The 22,107-nt window shown below is 36.5% G+C and overlaps 2 protein-coding genes across 2 annotated transcripts in view; one reads left to right on the plus strand and one right to left on the minus strand.

The window, feature by feature from the left end:
• The first annotated feature begins 41 nt into the window (after positions 1-41).
• Positions 42-17,206, plus strand: LOC133537487 (tetraspanin-3-like). Its single transcript, XM_061878542.1, has 7 exons — positions 42-201; positions 5,606-5,797; positions 5,866-5,940; positions 7,061-7,162; positions 13,868-14,020; positions 14,103-14,186; positions 15,627-17,206. Exons 1-7 carry the CDS (start codon positions 139-141, stop codon positions 15,717-15,719), a joined length of 762 nt encoding a protein of 253 aa, XP_061734526.1. The 5' UTR covers positions 42-138; the 3' UTR covers positions 15,720-17,206.
• A 582-nt stretch (positions 17,207-17,788) lies between these two features.
• LOC133537478 (proline-serine-threonine phosphatase-interacting protein 1-like) overlaps positions 17,789-22,107 on the minus strand; it is a 32,097-nt gene continuing 27,778 nt past the window's right edge. Inside the window, exon 15 of the mRNA XM_061878532.1 lies at positions 17,789-22,092. Within this exon, the coding sequence (XP_061734516.1) occupies positions 21,961-22,092 (132 nt within the window). The 3' untranslated portion in view covers positions 17,789-21,960. The remainder of the gene's footprint in view (positions 22,093-22,107) is intronic.

Here is a 22,107-nt window from a genome sequence, read left to right on the forward strand (position 1 = left end):
CAATTGGTGGAGCTGTCGAGGTGCTGCACAGGAGGGGCGGGGCCACTGAAGCCATTTTATTATCATAACATTGCAAAGTGCAGCAGGTGCATTGCTGTAGCGACATTACATTATCTTGTTGGTTTTTTTTAGACAAAAATGGGCCAGTGCGGAATTACGTCATCCAAAACCGTCTTGGTTTTCCTCAATCTCATATTTTGGGTAAGCAAACTGCAGATTAACGTTGAGCAATGTACCGCAAACTGCATCGAGGCTGGATGTTGTTAGCGAGCTAGCACACTGCACCAACTGATGCATTGTTCAGCGTTCAACGATGGACGAGTCGCGTTGAATGTCATTACTGTCCACAAAGATGGTGCATGTACAGTACATGCATTTTTATCCAGATTTATTAATAAACACACTGAATTAAGTGCACTGCAGCAGGCTCGAAGTCAACTATGTCGCCAGCAGCCGCCATGACGTAATGCAGCATCTGTTGACCTGCTGTGCTATTTTAGTTAGTCGGATGAAATAATGTGAAATAAACATACAATCATATTTTAAGAAAAAAATACATTTGAATGTCAAATATACCAATATAATACTGATACAATATTATATATACCGTATTTCCTTGAATTGCCGCCGGAGCGCTAATTAATTTAAAACCTATTCTCACTCCTGCGCCTACCAAAGGCATGCAGTAAAAGTAAGAATGCGCTAATTATTTTAAAACTTCTTCTCACCCCGGCACTTACCAAAGGTATGCAGTAAAAATTTTAGTGTGATGTAAGCTTGGACCTTAAATCCTACTGAATAGCTCTTAATCTTCTTCCCTTTATGCAATTTCAAATTACCGGTATTGAAATCAACCTCCTCCATTTTAAAAATGATGACAGGGGAAGTGTCACTCGTGACGTCACAAGTTTGACCAGGCGGTAATGCTAAGCATGCGCCAATTATTTTGGGGAGCGAGTTTGACCCGGCAGTAATTTAAGGTAGGCGCATAGTATATATATACCCTGCGGAAATTCAAGGAAATACGGTAATAATATTGTTTACTTCTTCATGCTTAAGACTGTGATCATCTATCAGTATCAACAAACAAAACCAGGCCTGGGCAATTATTTTGACTCGGGGGCTACATTTAGATAAAAAAATTGTGTCTGGGGTCCGGTATATCTACTTTTAGGAATATCAATCAATCAATGTTTACTTATATAGCCCTAAATCACTAGTGTCTCAAAGGGCTGCACAAACCACAACACAAACCACTACGACCAGTGGGACGTCGGTGACAATGATGACTATGAGAACCTTGGAGAGGACGAAAGCAATGAATACTAAAACAAAACCTCACAATAATGTCTGATTGAATGCTAAAAACCTTAGGACAGACCAGACCTCCTTTAAAGGCTTACTGAAACCCACTACTACCACCACGCAGTCTGATAGTTTATATATCAATGATGAAATATTAACATTGCAACACATGCCAATACGGCCGGTTTAGTTTACTAAATTGCAATTTAAATTTTCCCGCGAAGTGTCGTGTTGAAAACGTTGCGGTACGATGACTTGTATGATGACGCATGCGTTTGACGTCTCGGGTTGTAGCGGACGTTATTTTCCAGCCCGATCCAAGCTGTAAGTTGTCTGCTTTAATCGCATAATTAAACAGTATTCTGGACATCTGTGTTGCTGAATCTTATGCAATTTGTTCAATTAATAATGTAGAAGTCAAAGTAGAAAGATGGAGGTGGGAAGCTTTTAGCCACACAAACACAGTCGGTGTTTCCTTGTTTAAATTTCCCGAAGGTGAAGCTTTACAATGGATCAGAGTGGTCAAGCGAACATGGACCCCGACCAAATGTTAACTGGTAGTTTTTTGTGAGAAAATTGTGGTAATAAGTCAGCTCTCACCGGAGACATCAGCGGAGCTTCCGTCTTGCTGTTGCTGCGTGACTTCCCTCAGAGACTCTGGCGTCAACACACCTGTGGCCACACCCCTTTGACTTTCAGGTACTTTATAATCTCACTAAAAGACTAGTAACACAATAGGAGGATAAGCGATTTTCCGGAATTATCCTAGTAAATGTGTCTAACAACATCTGAATCGCTCTCACTGCCCTCGCCTTTTTTTTTTTTTTTCTAGTTCTTCACTCTAAATTTCCTCATCCACGAATCTTTCATACTTGCTCAAATTAATGGGAGAATTGTCGCTTTCTCGGTCCGAATAGCTCTAGCTCCTGCTGTCTATGATTGTAAACAATGTGAGGAGCCCTACAACCCGTGACGTCATGCGCCCATTGTCTGCTATTTCAGATAAAGACAAGGCTTTTTTATTAGCAATCAAAAGTTGCAAACTTTATTGTCGATGTTCTCTACTAAATCCTTTCAGCAAAAATATGGCAATATCGCCAAATGATCAAATATGAGACATAGAATGGACCTGCTATCCCCGTTTAAAAAAGAAAATCTAATTTTCAGTAAGCCTTTTAAAAAACGTAATGGAATTTTACATTTTTCTATGAACGATAAAACACTGAATATTGACAAAATATGAATGACGCAGCCCCGTGCTATCGACATATTTTACAATCAAGTGAAACGCAACAAAAATGCAACAAACAAGGAAATTTGAACGCGAGGTGTACAAAATAAACCCACCTACAATCTGATATATCACTAAACTTTAGAAATTTGTTGTGAAAATCTCCTTCCGCGTCTGTGGGAACGATTCCCGCCCACGCTATTTGGTGCCTTGTCTGAGCTGCTGTGACGTAGATTACCATAGTAACTAATTAGATTACCATAGTAACTAGTTAGATTACTATAGTAACTGGTATATCAGCCATAAGCGCAGATTCCAACCATTGAAATACTTTGTAAAGTTCAGGACTTACGGTCGTTAGAAAACATCATTGCACATCATAATGGCAGCTACACTTTCCATATTAAAGATCTAAAAAAAATGATTTGGGAATGTCTGGCGGGGCGGACTGAAAAGCTTAACGGGCCGCATGTGGCCTCCGGACCTTAATTTGCCCAGGCTTAACTAAACTGTCTTTGTTAAAATGAACAACACATTTAATAATAACAACAAAAAAAAAAGGCTAGTCAATTGATAATTGATATAGTTAGTGTCTAATATAGGGCACACCACTATTTGGGGAAATATGATTGTCATTTGTGTTACTATTCTTCTAATATTTTCCCCATTGACTTTATGATGGAAATGTTACTTCTTGAACCAACTCACACTTTCCCATAAAGTTGTTAGTACTATTTAAGTGAACCTAATGCATATCAATCAATCAATCAATGTTTATTTATATAGCCCCAAATCACAAATGTCTCAAAGGACTGCACAAATCATTACGACTACAACATCCTCGTTAAGCATATTCATTTCAATATAGAGCTGGGCGATTTGGCTGAAAACTGTATCACGATATAAGTGTTTTATTTTGCTCGATGTTGATAGTTATTGATATTTTATGATCTTTCAAAACATAAGGACCAGGTTAAAATATAATAAATGTAAATATTTTATTTTAAATGTGACCTTCCTCTGGTTATAATTTCCTCAGCTATCAAGGCAGAAAGGAAAGGAAATGTCAACACAATCATGGAAAACACACATAATTGTAAAAATTGTAAAATCACATCAAAGACTTAACAATTACTTCTTCAAATCAAGGTGCAACTATGAGGTTAATGTAAAAAAAAAATGCTTAACAAAGTGTAACAAAATAGTGCAACATGTGAAAATGTATAAGATTTACCTTTGTCTGTTATTATTTAAGTATAGAAATGAATTCATGTTATGCATTAGTTATTATTTAAATAATATTGGACCACATTACAATTATTTTAAAGTAGCTCATTTGTTATATTTTTTAAATTATTTTATTTATACAGTTGTTTCCGTACACCCGTACAGGGAATGGATGTGGTTTGAAGACAAAAGACAGTGTCAGTTTTTAAAATTTTTTAAAAACTGCCATACTGTCGAGTTGACTTTTCCTTTTTTAGTGACAATTTATCTGCTCTCTGCAGCCCTCATTTTTACTTTCTCTTATCACTCCATGCAAAAAATCAGCCGCAAGACAACAAGATGGCGCAACAAAACTGAATAGTTGATACTCTTACCCATGGACATCGTATTCGTAGACGCCGCATTGGCTGCCAGAGCGCAGAAATTTCGACAGCCACCTTGAAAGGGGCATCTACTCATAGAAACGACAAAATGAGGAAAAACACAATGCCTCATTATTGTTCTGTTCTTGTGCAAATCGGCGGACTGTGGAAAACTGATCACGAGTGATTACTTTCCAAAAGTAAAAGTGTATATGACTATTGTTTGTATTTGGTGAATTCAAGATTATCGTACGTATTTATGGCCACCAGTGAAATTGTTGCCAGATAGGTATAATCAAAGTTGAAAATTAGTTTAGTATGTAGGAAGTTATGATGGGTTAAATGAGCTGACACTTCATTACGACTATGACCACCCCTGAACTGTGAACCATCACTGTAGACACTTTTCACCTTTGATCACAAAGACACTTTAAACTGCTGCTGTGACTCAATGTCACCTCCATATTTATTCTGTCTACTGTGAATCAGAATGTTCAATAATGTTATGTTACTCAGTGGGCCGTGTATATAACTTATACCTATTTTGTATATCTTATTTTAAACTGCTAAACTGTACATTTTAAATTTTTATTTTAGCTAAGTACCGTGTGACTTGATAAAGGGTGGACTAGCAAAGTAAGATCTTCATTGCACGGCAATCTGCTCCTTCCTACTCCTTTTCGAACATGTTGAAAAGAAAAACTGGAAATTTTAATGTATCATGTTGTATGCTTGCATGTTTGAAATAAACTCAAACTCAACTGTCTTAACTGTGCATATGACAATAAACAATCTTGATTCTTTAAGTTACAGTACCAATGAGTGTCACACACATATTAGATGTGGCGAAATTATTCTCTACATTTGACCCATACCCCTTGATCACCCCCTGGGAGGTGAGGGGAGCAGTGGGCAGCAGCGGTGCCGCGCCCGGGAATCATTTATGGTGATTTAACCCCCAATTCCAACCTTTAATGCTGAGTGCCAAGCAGGGAGGTAACGGGTCCCATTTTTATAGTCTTTGGTATGACTCGGCCGGGATTTGAACTCACGACCTACTGATCTCAGTGCGGACACTCTAACCACTAGGCCACTGAGTACTGAATCTTGAATTACGCCTGCCAGCAGCTGGAGATGTTGCCCCTTTCAAGATGGCGGACCCAAGTCTCGTCAGCCCCAATAGGCAGTAGCAATGCTGTGTTCATTTATATGATATCCATGTTGTTACCTGATCGGCTGTTAGCGACTTACTCCCACTGATCAGTGAACACTTCCTGTGTTGCTCGGTTACCAGAGAGCGAGTGCCTTTGTCAATGCAACCGACCTTGTTTTGTAACTTGTGGTTTCTTCCATCATAGAAGGAACATTTTTTAAAAATGTTTTATCAACAGCATTTTTTTATTGATATTATGTCTAGTGCTATTGCTGTTTTGATATTGTTTTATTTCAATAAATTACATTTTTGTCTCTCTGATTGCAGGCTGCCGCGGGCATATTGTGCTACATCGGCGCCTATGTGTTCATCACATACGACGACTACGACCATTTCTTTGAGGACGTATACACTTTGATTCCGGCTGTCATCATAATCGCCGTCGGCACTCTCCTCTTCATCATCGGCCTGATTGGCTGCTGCGCCACGATACGCGAGAGCTCCTGTGGTCTGGCCACTGTGAGTTGACACCTGACTACAATGTTACCTGAGCTTAATAAAACTGGTTTATTGACTTTTCGTTTTAGTTTGCTGCCATTTTGCTGCTGGTGTTTGTAACAGAGTGCGTGGTGGTGGTGCTCGGCTACATATACCGGGCAAAGGTAAGCCGCTTCTTAAACTGTGGCGTTTGAAAAAGGAACATGTCAGTGAGAGATTAATTATTTAGAGAGGCCCTAAGATACACCAATGCAAGCAAGTTTGAGTTTGATTTTTATTTCGAACATGCAAGCATACAACATGATACATCACAATTTCCAGTTTCTCTTCTCAACATGTTCGAAAAGGAGTAGGAAGAAGCAGAGATTATTTAATCCTACCCCTTTTCTTTACATAACAGTTGCTAAAACTTTTGTTCACTTCTTGTTCTCAATGTATTCACAATGTATACTCCATAAGTAATAAGTAATGACAATAAAAATAAATAAATAAATAATTGGTGAAGTAAGTTTTATTCCATACGATGAGATAAGTAAGATTATTTTGAGAATGAATGGGTGAGTCAAATCAGAATGTTTATCATGGTTCTTCTTTTTTGTACTTTGTAAACACTTCCAGTTTGAAGAGTTTCTTGAAGTGGATTATATTAGTACATTGTTTGATTGCTTTGCTTAATCCATTCCATAATTTAATTCACATACTGATATACTGAAGGTCTTAAGTGTTGTACGTGCATACAAATGTTTTAAATTACATTTTTCTCTAAGATTATATTTATCTTCTTTTGTTGAGAGGAATTGTTGTATGTTCTTGGGAAGCAGGTTATAGTTTGCTTTGTGTATAAATTTAGCTGTTTGCAATTTCACTATGTCGTGGAATTTCAGTATCTTAGATTCAATAAATAAAGGGTTTGTATGTTCTCTATATCCAACATTATATATTATTCTAACTGATCTTTTTTGTAACACTGTTAGTGAATGAAGTGTACTTCTGTAATTATTTCCCCATATTTTTTACACAGTAACTCAGATATGGTAACACTAGTGAGCAGTAGAGAATATAAAGTGATTTTTGGTGTAGAACATATTTGGCTTTATTCATTATTGGCGTGTTTCTTGCTACTTTATGTTGTATATTTTTTACATGAGATTTCCAGTTCAAATTATCATCAATCATTATACCTAGAAATTTGGTTTCATTTACTCTTTCAATTTCTATTCCGTCTATTTAGCGAGGGAACAAAGTTTTATATTTGGAGCTGTGAAGTCTCTGAACATGTTTCAGGTAGAGGATGAGGTGAACCACTCCATCCAGAAGGTTTACGACGAATACAACGGCACCAACACGGACGCTCCAAGTCGCGCTATAGACTACGTGCAGAGGCAGGTAAGGAAAAAAAATATAATGGAAATGTGTTGCCTGTTGGCATAGAAGGGTGTTGTTAAGTGGCACAACAGAAGAGTATTTATTTTGGCGTGCTTCACAAGATACAAAGATCCACCTTCTGTAAATCTTGTAATCATAGCCAGGACCAACAAAACGACTTAATTAATGAACTTTGATAAGGATTTGTAGTGCATGAGAAAGTGGAAAGGAAACTCTGGCTCTCTTTGACCCCATGTAGTTTGTCAACAACTACGTTGCACAACATCATCAGTCCCCAATAGGGGTGTAACGGTACGTGTACTTGTATTGAACCGTTTCGGTACGGGGGCTTTGGTTCGGTTCGGAGGTGTATCGAACAAGTTCCACACGGACATATTAAGTAGCGCACCGCATGTTGTGTAAACAATGCACACCAAGGCACCATGAATTGATTAACGTGGACCCCGACATATAAACAAGTTGAAAATCTTATTCGGGTGTTACCATTTAGTGGTCAATTGTACGGAATATGTACTGTACTGTGCAATCTACTAATAAAAGTTTCAATCAATCAAAAAAAAACCAACACACGGCATGCTAGCAGCGACCGTGGACTACGATAGACTGACCATACCTCCTCTTTTCGCTTGACATGTCCTCTTTTGCGGGGCTGTACAGGTGGAGTTTCTTAAATGCCTCAAATGTCCGGCATTTTAAGTTAGGATTGCGTGTATTTTCAATGTACGTTCAGGGTCAAGAAGAGGTTAAAAAAAAAAAAAAGTGTGCGCAGGCAACATTCGTGAGGGAGAGGCGGAGACAGAGAGAGCGAGAGAGTTATGATAAACGCGCATTTGTCGCCAGGCTCTGCTTTTTACCAATAGATTTCAGATTTTATTTTTTATTATCTATAGCAGGCGTGTCAACAGTGTGCCCTGGAGGCCATTTGCTGCCCATAGCTAATGTTTTAAAGGCCCACAACACATTCTAAAAAGACTATTAAAATAAACAAAAACAAACGAAAGTGAAATAAAAACCTTAATGGCTAAATGTAATTTAATAAAAGTTGCAACGTTGACTAATAAAACAAAGCTGTTTTTTTTTCTTTCAAACTGTCATTGCTCAAAACATAATATTGAATCAAAATCAATGTTATTATGAATTATTGACCTGTCCAAGTTCCCGATTACTTCACATCAAATATTCCACTAAGAAAAATATTTATGGTGGAAGATTTAGCAAATTTGTTAAATAAATAACCCCAAAATGTATATTGTGTTGTTTTCTTACTGTACCGAAAATGAACCGAACCGTGACCTCTGAACCGAGGTACGTAGCGAACCGAAATTTGTGTGTACCGTTACACCCCTAGTCCCCAATCTTTGTCTTACAGGGGTCATATTATGATGTTTTAAAAACATTTCATTTTGGTCTATATAACATGTAATGATGGTTCATGGTCAAAATTTGCGTAGATTTTGCTGCAAAGACCTATTTTCTAGCCACTTTTTGGCACCCTTCAAAAACGGTTTGTTTTGAGAGGTGGAGTTGTTAGACTACTGACTACACTTTCGTCCCCCGATCCGGAAGCCCTGTTTTGTAGTGTTTTTTTTTTTGTTTTGCTAAAACCGTATGGAATATAGACACCGGTGATCGCCACCGGCCATCTAATTTTTACTTGACTTTCACCACAACGCGACATCCCAGATAATATAGCGAGACCAGCGGCTCACTGAGGTTTGTTGTCGGCTCAAGGATGGAGGAGACGACGCAGGGGAGAGAAAGTAATAAAGCCCGGCTGCAAGTCTGATACTGTATGCTGGGGAAGGTCAAACTTCTACTGAGTCTTTAGCTCTCCAATGCTAAATCCTGGACATTTACATGTGTATATTGTCAATATGAGGCTTTTCTATTTCATTTTATGTTAATACTTTTACTGCACTGTTGCTTCAAAACCTTGTACACAACAGAGGATAAAACCGTCTGTCCAGTAAGCTACGCTATGAGCTACATTGTGAACCTAATAACTGATTATATTACTAACTGGTCCGTTGCCAAACACAGTAGGCACTTGTGTTGTCCCAATACCAATATTTTGGTACCTGTTCCAAAATTATTTCTATACTTTTTAGCACTTTTTTAATTAAAGGGGACCACTAACAATTGCATTATTGGCTTTATTTTAACAACAAATCTTAGGGTACATTAAATATATGTTTCTTATTGCAAGTTTGTCCTTAAATGAAATGGTGAAAATACAAGACAAATTGTCTTTTGTTAGTAAGTAAGCAAACCAAGGCCCCTAATTTAGCTGCTGACATATGTAGTAACATATTGTGTCATTTCTCATTCTATAACTTTGTCAAAATTATTAAGGAAAAGTGGCAGAAAATTCAATTATTAACTTATTTGTTCTTTTACTGTTTATAATCTGCTTTTCTTTCTTTTTTAACGTTTTCTATCTACACTTTTGTTAAAATGTAATAATCACTTATTCTTCTGTTGTTTGATACTTTACATTAGTTTTGGACGATACCACAAATTTGGGTATCAATCCAAAACCAAGTATCGTATTTTTCGGACTATAAATCGCAGTTTTTTTTCATAGGTTGGCAGGGGTGCGATTTATGCTCAGGAGTGACTTATGTGTGAAATTATTAACACATTACCGTAAAATATCAAATAATATTATTTAGCTCATTCACATAAGAGACTAGACCAGTGGTTCTTAACCTGGGTTCGATCGAACCCTAGGGGTTCAGTCAGTCGGCCTCAGGGGTTCGACGGAGCCACCATTCAAACCTGACTAAATAACAAGTTCAATGTTTTATTATTTTAATTAAATGACAGCAATCATTTCCATGAGATTATTTTGTAATATAAGTGTTTTGGCACACTTACAATGACAAAAAAAACAAACATTGTTTTTCATGAGTTCTGTAGAATGTGGGGTTGGAAATAATTTGTACCCCTTTCAGATATTGCATTTAGGTCCCACCAAAACATTCACATGTTGCACAATGAGATGTAAACATGGGATCATGTGTACATTCCTGTAACTTTCTGTTACTCAGTGGCCTCGTTGTTAGAGTGTCCGCCCTGAGATCGGTAGGTCGTGAGTTCAAATCCCGGCCGTGTCATACCAAAGACTATAAAAATGGGACCCATTACCTCCTTGCTTGGCACTCAGCATTAAGGATTGGAATTGGGGGTTAAATCACCATAAATGGTTCCCGGGCGTGGCACCGCTGCAGCCCACTGCTTCCCTCACCTCCCAGGGGGTGATCAAGGGTGATGGGTCAAATGCAGAGAATAATTTCGCCACATCTAGTATGTGTGTGACAACCATTGGTACTTTAACTTTACTTTAACTTTTTTGTAAGATATATCTTTATTAGTATTTCTTTAATATAGTAACATCATTAAATTAAGAAAAAACATGTGAATGTGAGTGTGAATGTTGTCTGTCTATCTGTGTTGGCCCTGCGATGAGGTGGCGACTTGTCCAGGGTGTACACCGCCTTCCGCCCGATTGTAGCTGAGATAGGCGCCAGCGCCCCCCGCGACCCCGAAAGGGAATAAGCGGTAGAAAATGGATGGATGGATGGATTTTATTTTTCACTAAAGAAGGGTTCGGTGAAAGCGCATATGAAACTTCCGGGGTTCGGTACCCCCGCCAAGGTTACGAACCACTGGACTAGACGTATAAGATTTCATGGGATTTAGCGATTCGGAGTGACAGATTGTTTGGTAAAGGTATAGCATGTTCTATATGTTATAGTTATTTGAATGACTCTTACCATAATATGTTACGTTAACATACCAGGCACCTTCTCAGTTGGTTATTTATGCTTCATATAACGTACACTTATTCAGCATGCTGTTCACTATTCTTTTTTTATTTAAAATTGCCTTTCAAATGTCTATTCTTGGTGTTGGATTTTATCAAATAAATTTCCCCCCAAAATGCGACTTATACTCCAGTGCGACTGATATATGTTTTTTCCTTCTTTATTATGCATTTCTGGCAGGTGCGACTTATACTCCGGAGCAAATTTTACTCCAAAAAATACGGTAGTTACAGGATCATACATATTCAAAGTCCTCATGTGTCCAAGGACATATTTTACTGAGTTTACTTTTCAGAGGCAGTATAGTACCAAATATGATTAATTAGTTCTGCGGTACTATACTAATATAACATACAACCTTAGTAGGCACTGACAAGTAGTTTTTAGGAATATCATTCTTTATTTTGTGGCAGACAGTTAACCTGTTGTCTTACATCAGAAGGCTAAATCAAGCTAAGATTGCTAACATATCTTTCACACATTTCTAACCCACTGTTATTACTTACTGTTTCATTGTCTCCACCAGTGTCATAATTAGTAGTCACTGACTCCGCCATTAAAACTTGTGAAAGTTTGTGGGTGAAGCAGAACTCGAAGCGACTTATTCACCGTTGAAGGCACATTGCCACAAATTGTGAAAAATAAAAGTAAGACATTTTTTTTTACTTCAGATTTGTGTTGTAATTTGTGCTGGTTAAAGCAGACTTACAACAGAGCATTTTCCTTCAACAGGCTTCATCGTGAAAATGTTGTGATACACCTGGTTGTACATAGATAAAAAATGGCTGACCCGCGCAACGATGTTTAAGTACATTTCCACCATATATGCAGATATCACCTAACGTCACAATTGGGAAACACGTCACAAATGGGGCAAGTTCCAAACTGACTGTTTGGAGGAAGTCTGAAGGAAGGAAAATTATTTTATGAATATCACCTCAATGCCTCCATGGTTTGATTTAAAATTTTCGGGATTTATGCAGACCCCAAATACACATAACCAGGTACCAGTAGGTAAGAAAAGTTGGTATTGCATTATCGGGCCCCTTTAATGGTCACAGGCGTGGCCGCTCGCTTACACACATGCACGGACAGAGTCTCGCTAGATGCTGGCGAGAAGCACCGTAAAGTAACAATAATTAGGAGGGAAAAAAAGGATTGCAAAGCTAAATGTTACAGTGTTGGAATATTTTGGCTTCAAACAAGTGAGCAACATGAGCCCATCAACACGGATGAACGAGCAAGTATGCCATAAAAAGTGATAGCAAAAACAACAAAATACCTGACAGTTTTCCCAACCGGGAGAAAATGCACTTAAAATATTCTATATTTATTTAAGTTCTATTTTTGCTAACAAAGTTTGGGAGAATCCATTTTATTTTAATCATTTATTTATTTAGGATAATTTTTAAAAGTTTTTGACTTTTCAATTACAATGGTAACAAATACTAATGAGAAATAAGTGTATTGCTTTAAAAAGGTTACTTATCATAGTATTATATTAAGTCTTAAAATAATGCTAACAATAATATCGTTTATCAGCAATGATTTGTGGGACATTGTATCCAGCAAGATTTGTTATCAGGCCAGGCCAACTGGCGACTTTATCTTTCTTTCTTTTTTAGTATATTTCGAACATGAACACACTTACTGTATAATGCATCAAACAATTTCATATAATTTCTTTTTACATCATGCCCGAAAAGGAGCAGGATGAAGCAAAGCTTATTCAAACCTGCCCTTTTCCCCACGTCAGAGCGTTTACAAATACATATGTTCAATTACTGTCTTCTTTTTGTAACACAATTACATCAGTGAATGATTAAGTTGAAGGTATTTCTCATAATTTGTCTTCTTTGTACTTTGTAAGCACTGTTCATTTATTGAACACCAATGCGCTGCTGTTATTGTATCATTCATTTAGTATGTCATATTTAAACTATTGTCTTGAATTCTGGGGTAATTGTTATAAATCACATCTACAGCCTTTACTCACTCTGCAGAAAAAGGCCATCAGGATTGTGTCCAATGTTCACTACAGACATCATTCAAATCCACTATTTATGGACTTAAAGCAACTTAAACTAAACGATGTGATCAACTTTAAAACTGCTCAAATTATGTTCAGGGCATCCCAAAACTCTCTACCTTCCAATATACAGAACTTATTCCATGATAGAGATGATCACCATAGTTACAGTTTTAGAGGAAACAACAAATTATATGTGCCTACATTTAGAACAACTTTAAAATCAATGTGCATTTCAGTGCGTGGAGTCACTCTGTGGAACAACTTAGGGGACAAGTTAAAAACATGTTCTAGCATGATTCAATTTAAAACACTGTTTAAAAAAGAAGTACTGACGAAGAACAAGGAGGAAAGAGAGTGATGCCCTCAGCACAGAGCCATGGGAGAGAGGTGCATGGTCAGAGAGTGTTTGGGCCTGTGTGTGTGTGTGTGTGTGTGTGTGTGTGTGTGTGTGTGTTTGTGTGTGTGTGTGTGTGTGTGTGTTTTTTGTCTCGTCTTGTCTTGTCTCATAGTATAGTTAGTGTACAGGAGTTTTTCTTGTTTTTGTTTATAGAGTATTGTTCTTGTATTATATTGTTTATGTTAAATGTAGAATGAGTGAGAAGGGTTGGGCTATTATAAGCATTTGCTTCATCCAACCCCTTTTCAAGCTTTGCATAAATATATTTGCAAACATGTAAAAAACAAAACTGTTTTTAGTTGTACTGTGCAGGTTTGAAATAAATATTTCAATTCAATTCATTTGAACAACCTCTTATAATCTTTCAATATCTGTTCTGTTCCTCCTCTCAAGAAATGACAGCTCCAATTTTTAACCCTTTGTGTAAATGTCCTTCTCCTCATCGTCAGCTCCACTGCTGCGGCATTCATAACTACTCGGATTGGAGGTACACTCGCTGGTTTAAAGAGTCCAAAAACAATAGCGTCCCCGTCAGCTGCTGCCAGCCCAACATCAGCAATTGCACCGGCACCCTGACCCGACCGGGCGACTTATACCAGGAGGTGCACACGACGTCGACAACCATTTTCTCATTTAAGAAGCTTCCCTTAATTGCCTTCACAAAACTGTCATTCTATTTTGTAGGGTTGTGAAGCTCTGGTGGTGAAGAAGTTAAAGGAGATCATGATGTACGTCATTTGGGCTGCACTAACGTTTGCGTCCATACAGGTGAGGAGGATACAGGTATCAGGGTTACACCACACTCTGGAGGATTGCAAGTTTAGTGAAGCTCTAGAACATGTGCAGCGACTGTACATAGACCTATTTTCACCACTTGCATAACCGCGGTTGGGTATTCTTCTTTTTTAACTTCCTAACCGCACTTTTCATGAATGAATTGGTGACATGATAGTTAATAAGGCAGCCTAAAGTTTTTATGCAAAGTTCAAGTTATACAAACAAGCATTACCAAGACTTAAAGAACGTGTGGATTTTTTACGTTTTGCTCCAGCATTGGATTAATTAAGATATAAGGACCCCCTTGTAAACAAGATGCTGCATCTCAATGGGCTATCCTGAAATTGAATATAAACTTAATTGTATTGTGTATCTTAATTATGACAGCAGGCTCCAGCGCCACCCCAACCCCAAAGGGAATAAGCGGTAGAAAATGGATGGATATCCAAGCATGGGGAATTGATAAGATTTTTCCGGTTCCGGTTCCACTTTTGATTCTGCTAAACGATTCGGTTCTTTATCAGTTCTCTTATTGATTTTTATTTGGGGAAAAAAATATAAAAAAAATAAAAGGTGGATTAGCATAAATTGTGTTTTAGTTTAGAACTAACATGACATTACAAAGCCGACAACGAGGTCTTAAGAGGCACATAGCATAGAAAAACTATTTTGAAAATAAGATCAAAAAAACATTTCTCTATATTAAAAACAAATGTGGAAATTACCATGCAAAGGTTAGTTCAGATTTACAATGATGAGAAAGAAAGGTAACAAAATAAAGTAAAGAAAGCTAAAATAGTAGTAGAAAAATAGCTTTAGTTTAACAAATGAATGTCAAAATTCCCACACAAACATTCTTAGACAAGTAACTGCTGTTTTTCTCTCGATAGCTGCAATATATAAAATATATTAAAAAAAAAAGATATCTTACAATATATACACGATTTTGTTGTACTTTTACATTACTTTTATCTCCTAATTTTTGTGACTTTGCACTTTTTTTGATTTATATAAAAATGTTGACATAGAAAGTAGTACAATTAGTCAAGGTATAGAAACAAAGTTTAAATATTTCTAAAGTAAGTGAATCTCAAAATTCCCAAAACATTCTGAGACAGGCATATTTTTTCTTTCTTTAGATGGTGCCATACATAATTTATAAAACCAAAATATTTTTTCTGATAATATTACAACATTATAACAATATTTTTTGAATTATTAAACATTTTTCTCTTTTATGTTTTCCCTGTACTTGGAAAAGTGGTAGAAAATGGATGGATGGATTGATGTACTAAAATTTACTCTGAGATAGTTTAATGATTTGATTTGTTTTCTTTTTTTAATAAATGGTTATTTAACTGATACGATGTTGTTGGTGTAAAAAGTTCATCCAACAAATGATTCTAAATCCCTTTCCTTGTCTGCAAACAGATGCTGGGCATGCTGTGCGCCTGCGTGGTTCTCTGCAGGCGGAGTCACGACCCGGCGTACGAGTTGCTGGTCACCACCAACAGCTACGCCTGAATCCACCACCCAGAAAGGGGTCGTCACACCACTTCACGGTAGATTTCCGCTGTAGTTCTGTCATATATTTAAAGCATATACTCTAAGCTTGAGCACACCTTGCACAATCCGATGAAGTAGGGAACACTGGCAACGAGTGGGTTTCGAACAGAAAGAACCACCTATTTATAGTTTTCATTAACGTCACGCTTTGTAACTTCTTTTTAATGTTCTTTTTTGTCCTTCCTCCTTAAAAGCCAACTTTAAAAAAAAATGTTTTAAGAAAGGCTCATTCAGTCAGAATGGAAAAAATGACGTTGGTGCTTAAGGGTCAAAGTTTTATATGAAACCAGAATTTAATAGGAAATTCCCCAAAAAACTGTTATTACTAGAAAAAAAAGCATGACTAAAATATGTTATGGGAGGCTGATTGACTTAATTGTCACACTTTGGACTTTTTTTCCTATATGAAGTAATGGAAATATAAATGTTCAAACTGTCACCATAAAACCTTCAATAACAGTAAAGGCAGTCTTGCAACATTTTAACTCTGTTAACTCATACAAGTGTAAAAAGAAGGTAATACATTCTTTAATAGCAAAGACAATGGGTGTACTGTAGTTGGTAGCCATTTAACCGGCAGCTAGCGCTAAGCAGTTAACTAGCAGTCAACTCCAAACAAATCAAGAATTAAAACACAGGCACAGCTAATCCTTTGAGGCAAATTGATGTCTTATGAGATCTGTTAACGTCTTTCAAGATTCCTTGTCTTTGTTACGTCGCGATTACTCGCGACAATCTGTGTGACATTTTGTAGCCTCGAATTAAAGAGATTTCAGTAAATTAGGAATATTTGATGTAATTCATTGTAATTAAATTGCACCCATTGTACTTATTACAGTACATTTATTTTCATAGAAAATCCTATTAAGTGGCTAACAGGTTTTGTATGGGATCAATCCGTTTCGTTGTGTGCTACTTTAGCTTTGGTTGTTCCGATGCAAACATACAGAAACAAAAATATCAAACCTGCCCGTCCTAAGAAGTCGGATTTAGACTCTTTCCCCATTTTATTTTTATGCTGTGAATTTCCTCCTGAATCCGCTTCACTATTGAAGCTCTGTGAATATACAAGGCGGTGTGAGCCAGTCACCAGTGTTGTCTGTGTGTGTATTATCAGTGTTATCTTGCCTTTTCCAGTTCCTCTGTTTACTCTCTTAGTCATACGCCCTTGAGGCGGAACTATTTATTTTATATATTTGATTTTATATGTACTATATATATATATATATATATAATATATATATATATATATATATATATATATATATATATATATATATATGTTTGTGTGTGTGGGAATTTGTGCTGTTATATTTCTTTATTTTGAGCTGTCACAATACATTGATCCCAAAATACTTTTTTCGGACCTGCAAGAAAAATAGGGGTGAACAAAATGGTGTGTAGATTTGATTTGAACAGTAAACCAATAAAGTCATACATTTCAACTTGACTACTCCTTAATTGACGCGGTGTACAAAATACGCTTTCAATTTAGTGCATCAACCCCCCCCCCCCCAAAAAAAACCCTTCCCTCCCCCATTCACACTCATCCATACCCACTCACAAAAAAAGGGGTTATTTCTTTCTGCTACCAAAATTTTGGTTCCCACAACATAGATAACACAGTCTGCTAGGGACGCAGTCCCTTAAGCACACATGATTGTGTGTGCCGCCGGTCCACTAACATTATCATTAATTACTATTTTTTATGTAATTGTTTTTATATTATTTTACTTTCTTTTTTATCCAAGAAAATTATTATTATTATTTTTTTTAATCTTATTTTATTTATAAAATTAAAAAAAAGAACCATATCTTCACCAGACCAGGTTGTTAATGAAATTAGATTTGTTTAAAGGGTTTTTAAAACCAGGTCCAGTCCAGATAATGTCCAAGTCGGGCTCAGCAACACACACCCTCATCCATGTACAACAAAAAATTAGGGAAACATCAGATTGCATATAATTTATAAAAAAAAAAATACATTTTCATGATACGCATTTGTGTATTGTCCATATTATGTCCAAGTCAGACTCAGCAACACACCTTCATTTTGTACAGTGTGCGGTGTACTTTTTTATGTTTTTTTTTTTTTTCTAAAATACACATTTAAAGGCTTAGCACAAGGGTTTCAAAACTGGGAGGTGAATAACAACACAATATGTAACAATGGTGCATTACTGTATGTAATTATGTAGTACATTTTTACCTCATCATGCAATTACGCCGCATTTAGTAATACTATTCTTGAATGCATTTTATAATGAGCTTTGACACATTTTGTGGTAACGTCTTACATTATGCAATGGTTATTGCACTTTTTTTTTTTTAGTTAAAAAAAGGCTAACAATTTGGTGCATTATACAATACATCACTGACTGATCATAATGGAGAATGTGCAAGCAAAAGTTACACTAATGAAGTATTACTGACGTTAGAAAAGGGATGCGCACTAAAATGTTAGAATACTCAGGGATGCCGATACTGTACTATACAGCCAACCCTCCCCATATTGCGCTTGTAATATTGCGTTTTCACTACGTTGCAGAATTTTTAAAGTATATTATAATAATTCTTGTCCTGAGTTAAGCGTTTTCAAGCTTAAACGTGGCTAAATAAACTAAAATTATCAATACTACAGAAGTATTGGCCACCTACATGAGACCAAACCAATCAGAGCATGCTGTTCAGTATTGTGGTCACCGATTGGCCACAATACAAGCTCCAGCTATAAAAATTATCAATTTATAATTAATAATTTGTACTATGCGGAAATTCATTTATCTAAGTCATGTCTGCAACAAATTTAAAAGCGAGGAACAAAAGATTACTTTACATGATAGTAAGAACAGAACACACTAATGCAAATATGAAACAGAAAGAAAAAATTCAACCAATTTCATGTTTTTTTAAACATTTAACATGTGATAGTTTATCTAATTAATGCGTCCAAGAAATGTGTTACAAAATACAGCATATTTTATAATATGCTGTATTTTGGATGCTAAAAAATGTGACGTTATTACATAATGAGGTGAAAATGTATTGCAGTATTAAATATTGCCACTGGAGGTGCATACAGCAGCTTGAGAAAATCCAAGAAAAGCATTGTTTTCAAATTTGCTAAGCTAACTTTGACACAGGACAAAATGTATGGATTTTTAGATCCGACAGTGAGAGCTAAATGGGTCTTAAAATTAAACTCGGTTAGTTGTTCCTTAATGTATCTTTTAAGTGTTTTCCTTATAGAGTAGTGCTCTGTGTATTAGTTTGCAAAAACAATTCATTAGTTTTTTCCAATTTCTATTTCTTAACGGGACAATGTTTAATTAAATATTTGCCAGCTTTGTTTATCTTTAATTCCTAGACCTCAGCTTTACAGGTGTCATGTATTATTTGCTGTCAGTGTGTTTTGTAGTAAAAACAACTTTTAGTGACTTCCCGTGTCACAATAAATTGTTATTTTCTTGCATTTCAGGTGATTGAATAAGAGATTATTTTAAGACAGGGTGTCTATAATGATAAAAGTTATTTAACCCTGAGGGACAAAGGCTGACTTTTTTTGTCATTTCAGTTCATGATTGCTGTATTTTGGCCATATTTTTTATTGCTACTCAATCAGGATTTTTCGGTATTTTATCATACTGCATTCAAAGAGTTCAATGTCCAATTATTTCACACGTGCGAAACAGGTGTACAATATCCCAGAGCCTAATTGGACATTAAAGTAAATTTTTCAAATGGCATCAAAACATTTTTTATTAATACTTTTTTCCTCAAATCTCTTTAATCAACATATGTCCTATAACAAAAATACCAAAAATTAGAGGTGGGATTTTTTAGGCACCTCACGATTTGATTTATTTTCCATATTTGGGGTGACTATTCCATTCAGGATTTTTGTATATTATTTGGTATATAGTTTATGATAAAACCTTTTCAAAACAGCCCTACAACCCTACAAAAATCACAGAATATTAAAGAGTCTAATAAAAGGGAATAAAACAAATCCAACCCAAACCCAGCGTTACATTAAATAGGATAGAAATTTACAAAGCAATTGGGAAGACATACAAAACAACTTAAATGAGAGGAACAGTATCAGTAATAAAAAAAATATGAATACTATCTATAGTTGTTTAATGTATTTCAATGCAAAAATTGATTCCTAGATGTATTTCTTTTAAATATGAAAAAAAAAAAGATTTTTGAAAACTTATGAATCGAATTAGAAATTGAATTTAAAAAAAAATCCCAATTTGGACGTGAATTTTTTTTGGGAGAACCCCTACAAAACATGTACTGTTATACATTTTCATTTCAACCCTTTAAATGCTTTTTGATCAAATGATGTTACAGTTGTCAGTTAGTATGCATTTGCATAACATCATAAACTTTTCAAAAAATTATATGTTTGATCATTTTGTTTAGGACTGAACTGTTTGGTTGGTCTTCGAGGACGTCTAGACTTAAATTGGTCGGATCAAGTGAACCATACAAACTGTTGAGAGACAAAAGGTTAACCAAACAGTCCAGTTGCCATCGATTGAATGCCCTGAGAATACAATGACCTGGATGAATGACAACATCCGAGACGCGTTTGGACTCAGTGGTGTGCCGTCAGGGCCAGCAAGGCCTTCTCTGTTGGCCTAACATAACTAGAAATCATAATCATAATTAAAGATAAAAGTATTTTTTTATTTACTTTCCCTAAATATCTAAAAGTATTCTCTTCATGTCAAAATATGCTCCTTCCAATGCTGACAATTGCGATAGCCAATCAGATCCAAGTTGTTGTCAGTAGGGCCTTCTAGCTGGCCTAATGCTGTGATTGGATGCTCGGGAGTCCCAAGTGAGTATCCAGTCACAAGTTGTGAAAACAGGAAGTGGCACCGGAACCATACGAGCCATACAAAACTACAGGAAACTCACCGCTACAATAACCACCAAGATAAAGTGTTTGTCTTACACCTAGTAATCCGCTGTGGACAGACGAAGCCAAGCAATGCAGGTTTAGCGAGCATTCTGCGCTCCGACGAAGGAAATACATTTTTGGCAAGCAATCACATTTTAGCACAACACCGGCGTCGAATGGTTTACTCGCCACTTTCACCGTCTCCGACGGTACCACTGGCTTGTACGGCATCGGATGGGTGCTACAAATTATGAGTTCAAATATTTAACTTTTTCATATTCCATTTGTTTTATACCATTATTTTAATTTCGACAGTACCATGTAAGATATTGCTGAAGCAGGTTTATTGAATGTTAAATGCGCGGAGAAATAGACCCTTTTGTACACTGTTGAGGGGGTTCAATGTGTAGTAGCGTGCAAGTATGTTTCTGTGTAGTATCTTCAGCCGTGTCCATCTGGTGACATAAATTAGGACATCACTGAAGGCCTAGGTGAGAAACGCACGGCCCGCCACTCTTTGGACTGATTTTTATTGAAAATTTTGAGCAAAAGAAATAAAAAACAACAACCAAAAAAACACTTTTTTACGGTCCTGAAAAACTTTTGGCTTCGGATATAATTAAACTTGAATGTCCCCAGAGTGTTAAACATTGTCTGACCGTCTTTGTGTGCAGTAAATACTGTACAAAGGCCGCACACTATCTCTGGAACAATAACATTAGCACCAATACTAACGCTAACTCAACATGGCCAGTTCCTTGGCTGGTCCGCCATCACTACTAAAGTAACATCGAAATTATTTCATTTCAAAGTAAAACGACAGAATATTGTTCCCTTTTAAAGGGGACAAAAAAAGGCCCAAAACATCATAAAGGACCCATCTCACCCTAGACATAAACTTTTTGAACTGATGCCCTCAGGCAGGAGATACAGGGCGATAAATTGCCGGACAAACCGTTTTAAAAACACTTTTTACCCAAGAGCAATAGTGTCGCTGAACACAAGGTAACAATAATGACTGTGCATGTGAGCTGTATGCTTGGTATTTTTATGTATTTTATGTATTTATCATTGTTCTTATTTTTTATGTATGATTTTTGCACTAAATTAGTTTGCATACAATTTTGTTGTACAATGTACAATGAAAATAAAGATATATTCTATTTTATTCTAAGGGGACAAGTGGTTATGAACCATAAATAATATTTTCTTACAGTATATTTGACTTGTATGTTTTCTTGTATCCCATGTTTGGGTTTCACTTGACCTTCCCTACAAGTTTATTCACAGTTTTCCCAGATAGTTTCCAGGCACGATTCCCCTCTGCCCGTGTCCTACCACCGTCCACCAGCCGTCCTCTCCTCTCTCCAGGACCTGGACCACATCACCTCTGCGGACGGTCAGTTCATCTTCCCCCTGAGTGTTCCATGC

This window comes from Nerophis ophidion, linkage group LG02 (assembly GCF_033978795.1).
Source record: "Nerophis ophidion isolate RoL-2023_Sa linkage group LG02, RoL_Noph_v1.0, whole genome shotgun sequence".
Classification (NCBI taxonomy): domain Eukaryota; kingdom Metazoa; phylum Chordata; class Actinopteri; order Syngnathiformes; family Syngnathidae; genus Nerophis; species Nerophis ophidion.

Excerpts from the sequence above, each read along its gene's own strand:
- LOC133537487 (XM_061878542.1), top strand. The coding sequence starts at position 139 with ATGGGCCAGTGCGGAATTACGTCATCCAAAACCGTCTTGGTTTTCCTC. Across the intron at positions 5,798-5,865 it reads GCTCCTGTGGTCTGGCCACT|TTTGCTGCCATTTTGCTGCT; the intron begins GTGAGTTGACAC and ends TTTTCGTTTTAG. Across the intron at positions 5,941-7,060 it reads GCTACATATACCGGGCAAAG|GTAGAGGATGAGGTGAACCA; the intron begins GTAAGCCGCTTC and ends AACATGTTTCAG.